Source organism: Miniopterus schreibersii, assembly GCF_964146895.1.
Source record: "Miniopterus schreibersii genome assembly, chromosome: 8".
NCBI classification, from domain to species: domain Eukaryota; kingdom Metazoa; phylum Chordata; class Mammalia; order Chiroptera; family Miniopteridae; genus Miniopterus; species Miniopterus schreibersii.
The window spans coordinates 78,590,121-78,606,492 of record NC_138109.1 but is presented as its reverse complement, the minus strand read 5'-3'; the positions used below and the strand labels follow the sequence as shown (position 1 = coordinate 78,606,492).

Sequence of the window (16,372 nt, the reverse complement as noted above, 5' to 3'; positions counted from 1 at the left end):
ATGGAAATCATAAGCTGAGTTTTGGACCTGTTGACTTTGAGTTTTCCTCTGAAACACCCAAGTGACAATGTCAGATGGCACTTTGGATATTTACCTGAAGTTCAGAGGAGAGGGCTAGGCTAAATAAACTTAAGATGGTCAGTTGAATATATGAGTATGGATGAGATTGCTTGGAGAGAGAAGTACATCTGAAAAGGAAGGTGCCTTGGAAACAGCCGTGAGTTTCTCTAATAGTTGTCAACTGGAGAAACAGAAGAGATTGAGAAACCTTGGGTAGAGGAAGGAGGGAAACTACCAAGTGAAGAGGGTTTCAAGGAAAAAGGAGGCCAGCTGTGTTGAGGTTGAGGCTCAGATTTTGCTGTGGAAGTACAGCAGTGAGTCCAGGCCAGTTGCTTCCTTTCGGTTCTTTGAAAATAATGAAGACCACTCCATCTAAAACAAAAGAACAATAGTTGGACTACTACATAGGCCAAGACTTACAGATTCAAAGGGAATGTGTAGAACAAGTAGACACCAGTTTTATTCTAGTGCTGAGTGGAGTGAATGAACTGAAACTATTTCCAGCCTTTTTGTTCTCTGCTCAACAGTTCATAGCCCAGGAATAGACTATGAAGTGTTCAGTAGGCCCAGCTTAGGACATGTACCCATGTTTTGGCCACGGGTGGGATGAACCTGATTACTTGTTCCACCAGACTGTATCCTATGGCAGAGAGGTAGTGCTCCAAAAGGAAACCAGAGTAATAGTACGGAAAGGCCATATGCAGATGGTGGGCAGGCGGAGTCAGTGACTGCTCAGACCATCTGTTTTTCGAGCATTTCATCAGTTTGGGATGCATTTTATCTGCTTACTGGTCATATGAAGAATGGAAAATTGGGGGAGAAGGTTTCTTCAATTTAGGCCAGGTTACAGAGATTGGTACCGGGCAGTGAGTGTAGATTGCTTGCAGGGGACAAGCAAGAAAAATAGGGAACTAGATGTCAATGTGAGGGAGGCTCTGTCCTTTCCAGGCCTGCTCTCCTTAAGACAGAAGGCATTTTGTGCTGGATTTCTCAGGTCAGGGTCAGCAGAATGTCTCTTTTCACTTGTGGATAAATTATCTGATAAAGCTTCCATAGTTCATTACAGCCTGTTGTCTTAGGAAGGTATTACTTTTGTACTTTGAAGAAGTTACATTCCATTTTCTGGGGAATCTTTCCCATTTAATTTGGAGTATATATAACAATAGTTACTATAATTTGGTTGGCATATAAGCCTCTCTCTCAATATTATATCTATATATGAATAAAAAAAATAGATACATGAACCTGTTAGTATGGCCTTTCTTTCTCTTTACTGCACAGCCCTTTTCATGGCCAGTCCTTCAGCTTGTTTTCCATTTACATTTTATTGAGTGTTTCTGCCAGGTCATACTTAGTGTTCTAATCTGTCAGCACTGATCATCTGCTTATCATGAAGTTTAAGTAATTGGCATTATGTTATCGTCTTAATTAACTGATCGTCAATTATTTAAGATGTATGAAACATGCTTTTACTTAAACCCCAAGTTATTTTAGATTAACCTAACCAGTCTTGTTCCCACAGTCAGTCACCTTTAACATGTGAGTACAAATCACTGTCCTTGAGGTGCTGGGGGCCTAAAGTTTGAATGGAAGGTTTTTGTAGTATTTTAGAGTTGCTTAAGTGTTTGACATAATTTTTTGTGTCATAAAATTTTGTGTCTTTGAAAGTATCAGTAAATAAATAGTTAACTTCTAAGCATTTAGTCTATAGTAGAAATGGAAAAGGTCCACCAGGACTATGAGAACGGACATGAAACACTGAGTGCAGGGACTGCAGTGGTTTTCTTGGTGAACACGAGCACCTGAGAATTCTTTTTCTTCCTTTTTGGCTTTCAACTTTGCTTTAAATTGGCGATATTTGCAACTATAGTAATATGTTACATTAAACATTCATGACAGCAAGCTACTTTTATACTAGAAAAGAGAGTAGTACAGCTAGAAAATGATTTTTCATTCTTGTTTGAAAAATAAACCCATGATAGTAAACAACGGTTGCATTAGTTTTACAACACTAACTATATAAACCATTTCCTTTCCAATCTAAGGGTTTCTTTGCCACCTTTTGAAAGACAGTGCAGATTCCTGAACTTGCAGTTAGCTTTATGATTACGTTGTCTCCACTGTGGCGGGGTGGAAATAGCAGAGCAGCCATCACTTTATCTTTTGCTGAGACCTCGCTACAGCATAGCCTGTTCATTGTGGCTGGAAATATGACTTTTGAGCAGGTCTGATCTGGGTCGTATCCCAGCTTTTAACTTACCAGCTGTGTCACTTTGGGCAGATTACTTGACTCTAAGCTCTAGTTTTCTTACCTGTAAAGCCGAGTATTGATACACATTCTCAGGTTGCCCTTAGTTGCCACGGAATTAGGTAGTGAAAGGAGCCTGGAAAAGTATCTTGCTACTAGCAGCTATTTAACAGATGTTAGGTCTTTTTGCTGGGTAGATTTCTTTTCCTCCTAAGCAACTCGAGTGCTTATATAAATAGATTAATGAGAACTTTTTAAAACTTACATTTGATATGAATTCAAGACGTTATTTAAACCAAGTTTGTCATTAAAGACTGCAGACCCAGTGTAGGACCAGCAGAATGTGGTGAGGTTTCTGAAAATGGTGAAAGTAACTAGATAGATTTAGAGGCTTCTTTAAAATAAGACTCAAACAAACAGAAAAACAAGAAACCTGGGAAAAAGTAAAATGCCTCCTTGAATTTGAAGCATTTATGTGATTGTCTAGAGCATTTTATACATTTATAAGCTTTGCTCTTTTTAAAATTTTTACTGAATTTATTGGAGTGACATTGGTTAATAAAATTATAGGTTTCAGGTATATAATTCTATAATACATCATCTGTATATTGTGTGTTCACCACCCAAAGTCAAGTCTCTTTCCATCACCATTTGTCCCCCCTTTACTTCGTCTCCCTGCCCCACTGCCCTTCCCCTCTCTAGTAATCACCATACTGTTGTCTGGATTTAGCCCTGGCCTGTTTGCCTCAGTAGTTAGAGCTTGGGCCCTTGGACCTAAGGGTCATGGGTTTGATTCCCGGTCAAGGGCGTATACCTGCGTTGCAGGTTCGATCCCCTTTCCCAGTCGGGTGAGTGTGGGAGGCAACCAATCAATGTGTCTCTCTCACATCGATGTTTCCCTCCCTCCCTCCCTCCCTCCCTCCCTCCCTCCCTCCCTCCCTCCCTCCCTCCCTCTCTCAAAAAATAAAAATAAAAAGTCAGTGTAGCACTGTGGATTTGTATTGTCTCTTGCTATAGGAAATCTCATGTTTTGGGTAGCTTTATGTGGGTGGATGTTGGCACATGTTATAGTTATGAGACTTAACCTGAGATATTTGAGTTTTTGCAAATTTGTTACACTGTTTTTAACAAGAGAATACTATAAAAACTTGTTAGTCTTCAAGAGACCTACGAAACCAAAAGACATGAATTTTATGGGGAACGTCAGAGGAAGGAAGAAGAAATGAAGCAGATATTTGTGCAGCGGGTGAAGGAGAAAGAAGCCATCCTGAAAGAAGCTGAAAGAGAGGCAAGTACACTAGTCTCATGGGATTTGCTTTTTTTAGGTGTTCTGTTAATTTGGGGAATTTATCTCAAGAATTTAGTTGAGATGCATTTGGAGACTACTTGTTATTCTTTAAAAACTAGCTATTTTAACACCTGCTCTTTTAAAAAAGTACAGAGTATACCCGTGTCCCTCCCCGTATCTAGATTTAGCAGTGAACATTCTGCCATCTTCATTTTACGTGTGTGTGTGTGTGTGTGTGTGTGTGTGTGTGTACGCACGTGTGTGTTTTGCCCTGGTCATCTGAAAGCTGGTTGTAGACATTGTGGCACTTTATCTCTAGGCACACCAGCATGCATTCCTGAAACTTAGGTGTATTTTTCTTCATAACCATAGTACCAGTATTGCACCTAAGAATATTAATAGGAAGATTAATAGGAGATTATCTCACCTAATCTCCAGGCCACGTTCAAATTTCCCCAGTTGCCTCAAGATTAAATTGTTTCTTTTTGTTTGGTGATTTTTTTTTATTTTGAACCAGAATTAAATCACAGGTCTCATATTGCATTTGGGCGTTCTGTTTCTTCAGTCTCTTTTATTTTCTTTTAAGCTAGTCCCTGGTGTGTAGTTGTTTTAAAATATAAATATTGAGGAAGGAGTTGTGATGAGTAAAAAATAAGGATACTGGTTTTTCTTTTAATTAGTGGATTCATCTTTACAGTGGTAGTAGAGTAAAATTCTTTTCAGAGTTTCTCTCTCATATGTCATGATTCCTAGTTTCTCCAGTGAGGAGAGAAGTTGTAGAAGTGGTTTATAGATGAGTTTTAATTTTTAAAATTCTACCTAAGAATATTTTGCTTAAATGTATATTATTTAAAAGGAAATAAAAAATTCAGATTACCAAGTGAAAGGAAAAGAGGAATACTGCTTGTCAGTAGGTGCTTTGTAGAGTTTTATTTTTGTGATTCAAGTGCTTAAGATATGTATTAAACTAATGAAAAAGTTGATTTGAAACTAAGGCACCAACAAGCAGAGTTGTCACAGGAGTTCTAAACTTTTAATTATATAGCCTTAGAGGCAGTAGATTCCTGGCCTGCTGCCTCCGTATTGCAAGGTGCCTCGTGGCCAGTTTTCATGCTGTCAAGCCACTGCTGTCAGGGCCAGTCCACTGGAGGAGGGCACCTAGTCAGCCATCATCACTTGTGAGACCAGAATCATCTACAGAAGGACAGGAATACAGGGTCTGCTATTGCCTTAATTACAGTAGCTTTAGAGGGAAAGGAGGCTTAATAATAATTACGCTGGGGCAATAGATAGGTGTAAACCAGGTATCTTCAGGGTAAACTGGGATATTTGGTCCCAGTACTTGGTTGCTAACATTTTAAAGTTAGTTATTTCACTAAGATACTGGCAATCACTAATAAAAAGATAATTTTGTTAACCCAAAACATTACTTAATTCTGTATTAGGGGACCTTGTTACTTAAAATATTCTTGCCAATGTTGTTATAAAACAAATAACCTCTTAATTTATCTTTTGTATAAAACTGGATTTTATTATATAATTAGTTGAAAATGTTGTGAACATTAGATAGATAACTAGAGTAGGGAGATGCACAGAACAAATGTTATCTCAAAATAATCTGAATGTTCTACATCTTTATTACGTCATTCTAAATTTACAATGAAGTGTGTTATATATGACACACAGATTTCCCATTCCCCTTCCCCCACTACTAGAAAAGGTAGTTTATATTTATCCCTCAAATGAAGCATATAACCATCATTAAATCATTTACTACTCCCCCATTTAAATGTGTGTCTATTCCGTCGTTAATATTTAATTTATGCCTCTCCTATTTTCAAAAGTATTCCATATGATTCTCAGTAAAAGTACAGCTGCATTACAATCCTGAAAATGAGAGTACAGGGGCCTTATAATACAGGCAGGAAGGGAGGGGTTTGCCCATAGATGCAGCCGAGAGCCGAGGCCAAGGTGACTTTTCAGTGAGCACAGGCAGCTTGCCTCGCAGGCAGGCAAGGCGGAAAGGGGCCACAGGGAGGTACAAAACTCAGATTAAAGGTCATCTAGTTCCATAAAGGAGGAATGCTGTCTCTAGCATTTGTTTCTAAAAAATTGATACGTTTAAGAAGATCATTGAAGAAGTAGTGTTTACAAAAGATACAGCGATGTACCATTGGTGATAGTCTTAAGAGCATTGATGAGTAGTTATCAATAGCACAAAAGGTGTAGTGTTTTTAACTTTTTGATCAGTGTTTGAAAATACATTTGAATTAAATGCCTTTTGCAGTGAGTAATGAGACCACAAGTGAGTCCTCCAATATGTGAAATAGATTGTTGCTCTCAAAAGCTGCGAATCCACATGATATGAGTAATAGTCACATTCATGCCTTTGCCACTCTCCCTCTTTAAAACATTTTTCTCTTTATAGTTTTTCTGGAATTTCTATCAACCTCATGAATGAAATATGAAGTACTCTATAACCTTTCAAGATATTTATGCATGCATATAAAGTACACATTTAAGTAATCCGAGATCTGTATCTCTATTCACATAATATGAATCTGCCCCTATATCCTCCGTTTCTAGGTTTTAGCCTCTGTGCCACTTCTCTCCCAGATTTATAGGGGATGCACACATGCTCAGAGAGCTGTAGGTTTATACCCTGATGTGAATGGCAGCTGGATGATTCCACCCTGGAAACACACACACACACACACACACAAAACACACATCTTTTGTTGTTGTTAATCCTTATCCAGGGATATTTTTTCCATTGATTTTTCAGAGAGTGAAAGGGAGGGGGGAGAGAGAGGGAAGCATGGATGTGAGAGAGACACATTGATTGGTTGCCTCTCCCACATGCCCCGGAGCAGGGCCAGGGATCGGACCTGCAACCCAGGTATGTGCCCTTGAGCAGAGTCAAACCCACGAGCCTTCTGTGAGCAGGCTGACGCTCTAACCACTGAGCGTGCCAGCCAGGACTTCATAGAAGCGGGAACCAAATACTACGGAACTGGTGCTTCTCTGAAACGGCACCCTCAGAAAGGACCTTGGTGTAGCGGGGCCTCAGTCAGCCTGTTTCAGCCGCCTTCTGTCTCCATTTCAGTGCTGCCAGGGGTTCACTGGCTCACTAGGCACCTATTTCATATTTGGGGCATTTCATTTTTAGTAGGGTGGAGTTTAGCTCCCTCCAGTTTCTACCCTCAGCCTCTGATTGTTAGTGAAGTATTTCCTCAACTGTTATATGCTATCTTTTCTGGAAGCCAAGTTTTACTTTTTGCATGAATGCTCAGTTGCTGCCTAAAACTGAAAATACTAATTTAACATTTGTATAACCAGGCTATTTTGTGTAACTACTAATTTAACATTTGTTTAACATTTGTGTAATTAGGGAGAAAAAAGGTACCTTTTTTTTAAAATCTAGATTTAGGATGTTGTGCTTATTTTCATGACACACGATTCATGTGGAGCCCACTGAAGTTCCCCTGATCTGTTTTCAGATAAACCACAATTAACCAGGGAAATCTCATGTTGTAATGTTATAAACTTTTATAAAACTCATTTTAATGTCTGCATGGAATGTAGTCAGCATAAATTTATGTTTTTACTTTATTTTTCTATTAGACACAAGCTATGTTTTTTCATTGTGGGGTATATTCTACAGCATTTTTTCCCCTCGATTTAGGATTTCTTGATTTAGTTTAAATTTCAAGAAGCCATGACTGTGGAAAAATATGATAGCTTTTTAAGGTTCTTGATTTTAATTGACATATGACACTTGTTTTCCAAACAGATTTTTTAGTATAACTTTCAATGACTGTTTCACTATAAATGATAACTTTATTTGGAAAATAGGGGTTTCTTTTTCCTTTCTGATAACTTCCGTAATTTGTGTCCCTCACTTTTACTGATCATAGATTTTAGAAACTTTATTTGAAGAAGCTTCAAATAAAGCCTCTTTTCTGTAGAACAAGAAAATAAAAACTTCAAGAAAAGGTCATGTTTTAAAACACTGAGGTTCATGAGGCTATGGTTTTTTATTTTATTTTGTTAATGCATTTTTTGCATGGGTACTTATTTAAAATTAAAGTTACTAAGGCAAATTCATATGTAAATTTTTCCTGAAGCGTGAACTTTGAGGCACCGGGAAGCTTGTGTGGATTACTGTGGCCCTTAGTGTTAGTTAGCAGTGTGTTCTGGGCAGGAGGGCATCTCTGTGCATCTGCTGCCACCTGTGTCCCTGCTGAGAATTGCATCTTTGTTTCACAGCTGCAAGCCAAGTTCGAGCACCTCAAGAGAGTTCACCAAGAAGAGAGAATGAAGCTCGAGGAGAAGAGAAGACTTTTGGAAGAAGAAATAATCTCTTTCTCTAAAAGGAAAGCTACCTCCGAGATATACCAGAGCCAGCCCTTTATGGCAATGGGCAGCAACCCGAAGAAGGACAGGGACCGTAAGAAGTAAGCCATCTCCAGCCACCCGCCTGTGGTGGCCCCCCCCTTCCCTTTCCGTCTTGTTGCCCTGTTTGGTGTTTGTCGTGCTTCTCACTGTCTGTTTCCTGGTTCCTTGTCTGGCTGCTGTGGCTAAATTGTCAGCTTCTTGAGAGCAGAGACCTTGTCTCTTGTTCACGGCTGCATCCCTAGCAGCTGCAGCAGCACCTGGCACGTACTAGGTGCTCATTACCTATTTAGCAGAATGAATGAATGAACTAAGTGAAAATATATCACTATGTAAAAAGTACATCACAATGTAAAATCCGTCAGTCACCTAGGGAAAGGTCGGCTGCTCTTATTTTGTAGCCAAGCCTGTGGCTCTCATACATCTAATAGCTGCTGACCTACCCTTAGTTACGTAGAATTTCATTTATGTCTAATTGGAAGCTATATACTTTCTTGTGGAATCATAAGTGTAAAATAATACTTGATTTAAAAATACTAATTCTTAGGTTCACTTTAACAAATTCTATTGATAATGATTTTGTGAGAATTTTTATTTTAATAAGGGAACCAGGCTATCGATTCGAACTCCTGTGCTTTGATGTCAGAGCTTATGAAGCCAATGGTGGACGCAATGATGCGGAGGAAGGTAGAGAGGGTCCCAGTACAATGGGGCTGCATGAGTAGCATGTGGATGATACTCTCAAGGCTTGTAGGTTTGGGGTATGTGTTACCATCGAAATTACCAAAGTTTTAGAAAATAAGGGTTTATTCCTCTTTTGTACTTTGTGTCCTTCATTTTATTTCTCCCACTTAAAATGTCCTTGTCAGTTTGCCTTTGACTGTCCTATTGAGAACACTGCTTTGTGCTCTTTGCCTCAGTTTCTCCGACTGTCTCTGCTCTGGCAGCATCAGTCCTCCTCATGTCCTCACAGAGCAACACTTCTGGTTTCATGTTATCACCACATCTGATCTCAGACCCAGCGTTTTCAGATCATTGTAACTCCGCTTCAGAATAGTTAGGAAAACATGATGCTGGTCCATGGTAGCTTTCTATTTTTGAACTATGGTGAAGTAAATCCACAGGGTTTCCGTGTATTTAGTTGACATACGGATTTTATGACTTTTGGGGGAAGAAAGAGGAATTCCCATGTATGAACGAACATAAGCTCCACGAAGTCATGGATCTGTTTTGTCCGTGGAAGTATCCATCCCCAGGGCCTGGAACAGTGCATCGGGCATAGCGAGTTTCAGTTATTTGTCAGAAGAGTAATATGATGTATTGTAGCTGTGCTTATATAATTATGGTTTTTATTACACAGCTACGAGACCTTTTACCTTATCTTTTTATCTGAATCCAATATTACTAAAATTGGATTTCCCATAGTTATTTCCTATATGAAATACAATTTACACATACCCTGTGCAAATTATCACTCTGCTCCACTTGAGAGCCATTGGTATGAGCTGTTGATGACAAAATCAGGGCCAAGCCCAGAGTTTTTTGAGAGCCCAGAATTCATCCTCAAGAAAATAGAGTTTGGTGGGGTTTTTGTTTTTTCCTTTCTTTCGAAAGTTCCATAGCTAGATAACCTGTACATAATAGATGTGTATTTGCTTTTCCTGGAAAAGCCTTGTAAAACTAATGACTCTAGTAATTTTTATTTCCATATGTTTTATATTGTACCAATCAAAGGGGTTTTTTTTTTCTCTTTCCAGCTCCAATTTTATGTAAAACAAAGGTTCCAGATCACAGAAGGTCATCACAAGCAAAAGTTATTAAAATGTTAGAAGCATGCTGTGATTTTCTTGCTCTTTTTATTTGCTGTATCAGTTATTTTGTATCTGGCAAATGGCCACAGTTACTGCCATTTATAGAAAAATACTTTTAAGTATAAGGTAAATTCATAAGCCAGACTGAGTTATAGAACCTGTGTCCACTGTTGTCAGAAGTGTTTAGGTGGCTGGTTTGTGATGAATCAGGGTCATTGCTCTGCTGCCGACCTGCTCTCACTTTGCAGAGCGTTACCGCAGGGCAGTGCCACTGCCTTGATGTGCAGAGCTCACGTTAGGCTCTGATCACTTTTCTAAGAGGAACCTTTTGTTTTGTACACACTAACAGTAAAATTTGGGGAATATGTTTTAAAATGTATTATGTACTGAAACTCTAACCTCTCAATAGTTTTATAGAACTTTTTCATTTTTTATATAATTATCCAGTTGCTAGCGTGATCCTAAGCTTTGGTATCAAATTTTATATATCATGATAGCCTTCCATGCTTCAGTACACCTTGCGGTTGGTGTATTATTGTGATGGGGAAAAAAAAAAACATGTTTAAAAGTAAAAACATGCAAGTATATAAACCTTTTTTCTAAGTACTTTTGAACCTGGGTGTTATCACAGTATTTTTATTAGGATGTATTACATATATGTTGCTTAGAACTCTGTCTTGCGGGGGGGGAAATAAGACTGAATTACCTTACTAAAAATATTTCTTAAGAAAATAGCTATGAACATCTGATTATTGAAGATAAAACAATTTATATAATTCATATCAGTGCCTTAGTATTCTCAGAACAATTAACTTTTTCTTAACAGTCATAGGTATATAATTTTTTATTTTTTGTACCTAAATATTCTAAATAATGCTGACATTTACTCTTGACAAATGAAATATATCTGTATATTTACTATAATGTGTTTAAATTACATTAAATTTTCTGTTTACAAACTGTCATCTTAAGGAACATTTTATCAAAGTTAGTTCATTTAATTTTATGTTTGAATTATTTTAAAGCAGGTGTATTACCAGTATTTTTTAGACAACAAAATGTTTAACTTAGCCTATGTTAGATTCTGAACAGTGCTTTTTTTAAATGAAGTTGTGTAAGTTGCAAATAAGACCTTTCATTTTCTAGCACAATTTTTATGGACAAATACTTTACTTTCCATTTTTACATTTGAAATTCACAGATATCTCTTCACCTTTTTAAATTGTAGTAAAGTAAGTTATAAGTATCACAGAAAAAGCTCTGAACTTTCTTCTCAGGATCAGTAATGTCCAGCTTCTGGAAGGTGGGAGCAGGAGAGTCGGGGAGTCCCTGCGGGCAGGTGGCCTGCCATGCAGAGGCCAGCCAATGCCACAGCACTAAGCGTGAGCAAAGGAGCGTGCCGTCCAGAGGCTCAGTGACGTCACATGCGTGCTGTTGTTTGTAGCCATATTATATCAAACTCTGTATAAAACAGCTGTTCTAAATTTGAATAAAATTACTTTTAAATGCCAGATTGGTGGTTGGCATGTTGAAAGTTATTCAAGTTTCCAGTTGAGAAGGTTTTGGAAAGCTGCCCGAGACTCGTGACTCGCTGTGGAAGATGCGGCGTGCTTGGCCACGACGTGGATCTCACATGGTCCATGTATTTGGGATTCCTTGTACTACCTTATTTTAAAAGGGTTGCACTGCAAAGAAAAAAGCTTAAAAACAATTGCACCATAACGTTCATATTCTCCTTACAAAGTGAGTTGTTATCCCCTGATGCTTATATTGGTAAATTTCCTGGAAACAAAATAAAGCTGGACGTGTTGGGTTGATACTTTTTCCATAAGGCACATGAAGCAGAATTGCCTCGCTGCCAGTCATTAATCTTTGTACACACTGCCCTGGGTTTTAAAGCCTTTCACAGCCTGTGATTCAGCTTCAGATCAACACAAAAGGGAAGGACGCAGGCATTACTATTCCCCATTTGGAAGATGACTCAGTTGAGGCCCATGTTCCCCTGGGGCTGGGAGGCTACCTTGCCCTTGTGCAGCAGCCACGGTAGTAACGACAGCAGATCTACTCCGAGGGGCCCTGCCTCTACCCCTGGAGCGCAGGAAGCATCCAGGGAAGTGACCGAGTCTTGAAACATTGGGAGTAAGTTTTCAAATGTAGGAATGGAGAAGGGCAACCCTGGCACAAGGAATAGCATGTTTTTGATAAAATCTGTACTCTGGAAGGTAGCCAGGTATGAACAGAGGGTGAGGAAGGTGAGGGCTTAGAAGTCGGTAGGGAACAGGTAAGAGGGTTTGTAAAGACCAGTCCAGCAGGCACTGGAGCCCTGGGAGGACCTGACCTCACACGGCCAGCTGTTTCTCCAGAGCTCATGGGGAAGACGTACTGGGGGAGAAACTGCAGGGAGCAGGCGACTCAGGAGAGACTACAGTGTAGGCCAGTAGTTCTTAACACAGTATAGAAGAAAATGCCCTAAGTTGTGTTGAAAAAAATACTGATGCAGAAAGGAGTATATAGTAATGGAAGTGGTTGTTACATGGATAAATCTAAATAATGACTAAAACAGTATGTCTCATGGTTAGAAATATAGAAAGAACTAAAATACAGCACTGCAGTGGCCTGTCGGGAGAGTGGCTGTCATTGCGTCAGTCTGACTGTCCCCTTTCTTGCTGTCCCACTTTCTGGGCCCAGCAGCAGCATCTCCCTGCCTGCTGATTAGCAACCTTAATTCCCCTTCCCACGAAACCTAGCATCCAGAGGCTCCAGAGATTAAGATCTCCCGGGGCACATGGTTCTGCCAGTCATGCCATACCGTCCAGCAATTCCAGTTCTAAAAAGTGCACTGAAGATAAATGAAAATGTTTCTCGCCTGGCCGGGCATGGCTCAGCAGTTGAGCGTCGACCTAGGATCCAGGCGATCAGGGTTCGATTCCCGGTGAGGGCACATGCCCGGTTCGGGGGTCGGTCAATGACTCTCTCAGCATTAATGTTTCTATCTCTCTCTCCCTCTCCTTTCCTCTTTCTGAAATCAATAAAAATATATTTAAAAAAAGAAAAAAGAAAATGTTTCTCAATACAAGGACCTGTACTTAAATGTTTATAGCAGGTTTTTTTCATAACCTTCCAACTTGAAACAACCCAAATGTCCCATCAACTGGTGAACGCATAAGCACGTTGTAGTTCATCATACAATAAAGGACAGACCGCTGATACGTGCAGAACATGAATAAATCCGAGTAGTGTGCTAAGCTGAGCCAGACTCAAAAGGCTATGGACTATGTGACTTCTACTTATGTGACATTTTTGTCAAAGCAAAACTAGAGGGACAGAAATCAGCTGTGGTCGCCAGGCCTGTGGCAGGGCGGAGGGGCACATGGATTCCAAGGCACACAAGGAAAGCTGTTGGAGTGGTGGAATAGTCCAAATCTTTGCTGTGGTGGTGGTTACATGGCTACATACATTTGTAAAAACTTAAGCAACTATACACCCAGAAAATTTTTTACTAAATGTAAATTATACCTCAAAAAGCCTGGCCTTTTTTTTCCTTAAAAAGTAAAAGTTAAAAGGCAAAAACAATGGAGATGAAAAAAAACATCACTACAAATCCTGTAGACATTGAAATTTCAAGACATTTAAAAATATAAAAGAAATGATAAATTCTTTTTAAAAATTAAGTTACTGCCCTGCCAGGCATGGCTCAGTGGTTGAGCATCCACCTAGGATCCAGGAGATTGCGGTTTGATTCCTGGTCAGGGCACGTGCCCAGGTTGCGGGCTTGACCACCAGTGGGGCGGTCGGCTGATAAATTTGGAGTTCAATTTAGTGCCTAATAAAAGTAATTAGCTCCTCCTCAGTTCCTAGTACAGTTATGTCCCTGCTTCCCCTGTAAGGTTCCTGAGAGCTTAAAACTTAGCTACCCTGTCCAGTGTTTTTACTATAAAGCTTACCGTCTCTTTTTGGTTTCGAGTTTGGCAGAGCAGACGTTCTAAACGAGCCCGCATAGGAAGTGTACGTCTCCTAATTATGTTTTTCTTTTCATGTCTGCTTGGAGGAACACTTTCGTAAAGCTTAGCCTATCGCTCCATTTATCCAGCCAGCCAGCCTCCACATGTCTGTGGCGGCCCCACCAGTGAGCTGAGGTCCCAGCCCAGTGGTGGGCCAGCGGGCACAGGGCAGAGGTCCCCTGGTGGGGGGCTCAGGATGGCGCGCCCAGTCTGGAGTGCTGGGGCCCCGAGGAGCTTTCCAGAGGGTTGACGTCTGCCAGGCCTACAGGACGCTGGGACGGCCAGAGAGAGTGGGGCTGTGCTGCAGGCAGCGCAGTCACCGGGGAGCACAGACCCTGTGTTTTGGGAAGAAGTCCCTGTGGAATCCTGAATTGCAGGTGGGAGATGGGGGTGGGGAGGGGAGTGGACCACCTGGCTGGAGGGCTCACAGCGGTGGAAAGAGTGTGGGCAGGGCCCAGAGGAGAATGGGGAGAGGAGATATATTAGAGGGGTCCTGGGAGACGGGACTGTGGGATGGGCCTGCTAGGACGTAAGGGTGACAAGTGGGAGGGCACCAAAGACAGCTGCCTGGACTTCTGGCTTGTTCATCTGGGCACATGGTTGCGATACGACTGGGGCATGGCAGCCAGGGAAGATTGCGGCTTGAAGAGACAGTGACTGGAGAGCCAAGCGCGAGGCCCAGGAAGGGCAGATACGGTGTGGGTGGGATTGGAGGAGAGTGTGAGATCACCTGCACACCCGAGAGAGGAAAGTGCCCCCACCAAAGCCAGAGGAACAACTTATGTAGGGACGGGAAGAGGGCCCTGCAACGGGGCAGACAGGAGCAGCAGGGAGGGGGAGGAAAGCCAGGAGGGGCATCCGGAGCGAAGAGAGAGCAGACGAGTGGAGCCAGGTACTGCCAAGGGTGCCAGAAAGACACATAGAGCTTGGATTTCTCAGCAATGTCACTGGCCACCAGGACAGCAGTAAGACAGATGTTCCCTGGAGGGCAGAAGTTGGACTGAGATGGTGGCCGGGAGATAGACTTTTCTAAGAAGGTTGGCTCTGACAGGGAAGAGAAAGAAGGCAGTGATCATCATTGCTAAGTAATGTCCCCCCAAAATGTGTAAAACAACACAGTGTGTTATTTCTCGCAAGTTCTCAGATCAGCTAGACAGTTCTGCTGCTCCAGGCCAGGCTCCCTGCGCAGGGCTGGGCCCAGCATCCTGTGTCCGCAGTCAGTCAGCTGCTCCCCAGGCCCCGCCCGTCAGGAGAGCCCGAGCTTGTTCTCCGGGGAAGGCAGGGCCGAGGGAGCCGGAGGCCGCGTGCGAGGCCTCTGCAGCCCAGGCGCCTCTGGCAAACCGCCCCCCACTGCGCTGCTGTGGCCAGGCCCACGGCGAGGAGAGAGCCCACCTCGGATGGGCGCTGCAGAGCCACGGGAAGAGGAGGGGGCGTAGTGGCATCGTGGGAGCGTGGCTTCGTGGCCACGTTGTCGTCTGTCCACCGCAGGCACTGCATGGCCCCTCTGCTCGCCGCTGCCCTCTGCTGACCCATTCACACAGCAGCCCGGGGCCGTCTGACCGCAGTCCCCCGCTTCCCAGCTCCCTGGGCTGGCGGCTTCCTCTAGTCCAGCTGCCTGTCGCAGCCGTTGCCCTGTGCTGAGCCCCGCTCCTGAGGCCCCTCCAGCTGCCCTCTCGCAGTGACGGCTTCCTCACATGTCCATGTGTCTCCACAGTGACCGACTCTGGAGACAGACCCTGGGGCCACGCTCACCTCTGTCCCAGGGAGGTCACACACCTGGCCAGCTAGCGTTTTGCAGAGTGAATGAGCAGACATTGGACCAGCAGGAAGGAAACGAGACCTGGGGATGGGGCGGAAGGGCCGGGAGTGCCCGAGGAGCTGGGGGGAAGACCAGCTGCAGCAGCCCTGCCCACCTGGGCACGTGCCAGGTCACCAGCGTATTATGGGCGCGTTGTCCTCCGTGGCCTGCCTGTCACTTCTCTTTAAGGCCTGTTAGGACACGCAGGACAGTGTGGTGAGAGCAGAACCCTTGCTTTGCCTCCACCTGAGGAGGAGGCCTTCGCTTTTCACCAGCGAGTGTGTCAGCTGGGGTTTCACAGGTGCCCAGGTTGAGGGAATTCCCTTCCAGTCCTAGCTTTTGAGTTTGTTTTTGTTTTTAGTTAGGACTCGATGCTGGATTTTGTCAAATGCTTTCTTAAAATTTATTTCTATTGAGATAGAATTAACATATGACATTGTGTAAGACGAAGGTGCACAGCATGTCGATGTGATACACTCAATGCTGCAATACGGTGCCACTTTAGGTCACCTCACACCTCAGTCACATCACCACGACCGCTTCTGCCTGCGGTGGGACCAGATAAGACCTGGCCTCTTAGCAGATCTGATGTTTATTATACAGCGTGCTTCTCTGTAACCTCTTGCTGTGCATCAGGCTTCAGGACGCACAGGCTTTATCCTAAAACAATATATTTCCGATTCCCCCAACCCCCAGCCCCTGGTAACCATCACTCTGCCTTCTGTTTATATGAGTCCAGCTTTTTTAAATTCCACATGTAAATGGTATCCT

The 16,372-nt window shown here is 42.4% G+C and overlaps 1 protein-coding gene across 8 annotated transcripts in view; it reads left to right on the top strand.

Moving 5' to 3' along the window:
• Positions 1 to 11,315, top strand: part of SEPTIN10 (septin 10) — a gene marked incomplete at its 3' end in the record, with an annotated part of 48,448 nt that extends 37,133 nt beyond the window's left edge. For 6 of the 8 annotated variants that reach the window (XM_081143842.1, XM_081143846.1, XM_081143845.1 and 3 more), the window contains 3 exons: positions 3,464 to 3,596; positions 7,866 to 8,053; positions 9,749 to 11,315. In XM_081143842.1, coding sequence (XP_080999968.1) covers positions 3,464 to 3,596; positions 7,866 to 8,053; positions 9,749 to 9,764 — 337 coding nt within the window. Of the gene's footprint in view, positions 1 to 3,463; positions 3,597 to 7,865; positions 8,058 to 8,595; positions 8,679 to 9,748 lie in introns of those variants that run through there. The other 2 variants (XM_081143849.1, XM_081143844.1) reach the window with 2 other exon arrangements.
• Positions 11,316 to 16,372: the final 5,057 nt, after the last annotated feature.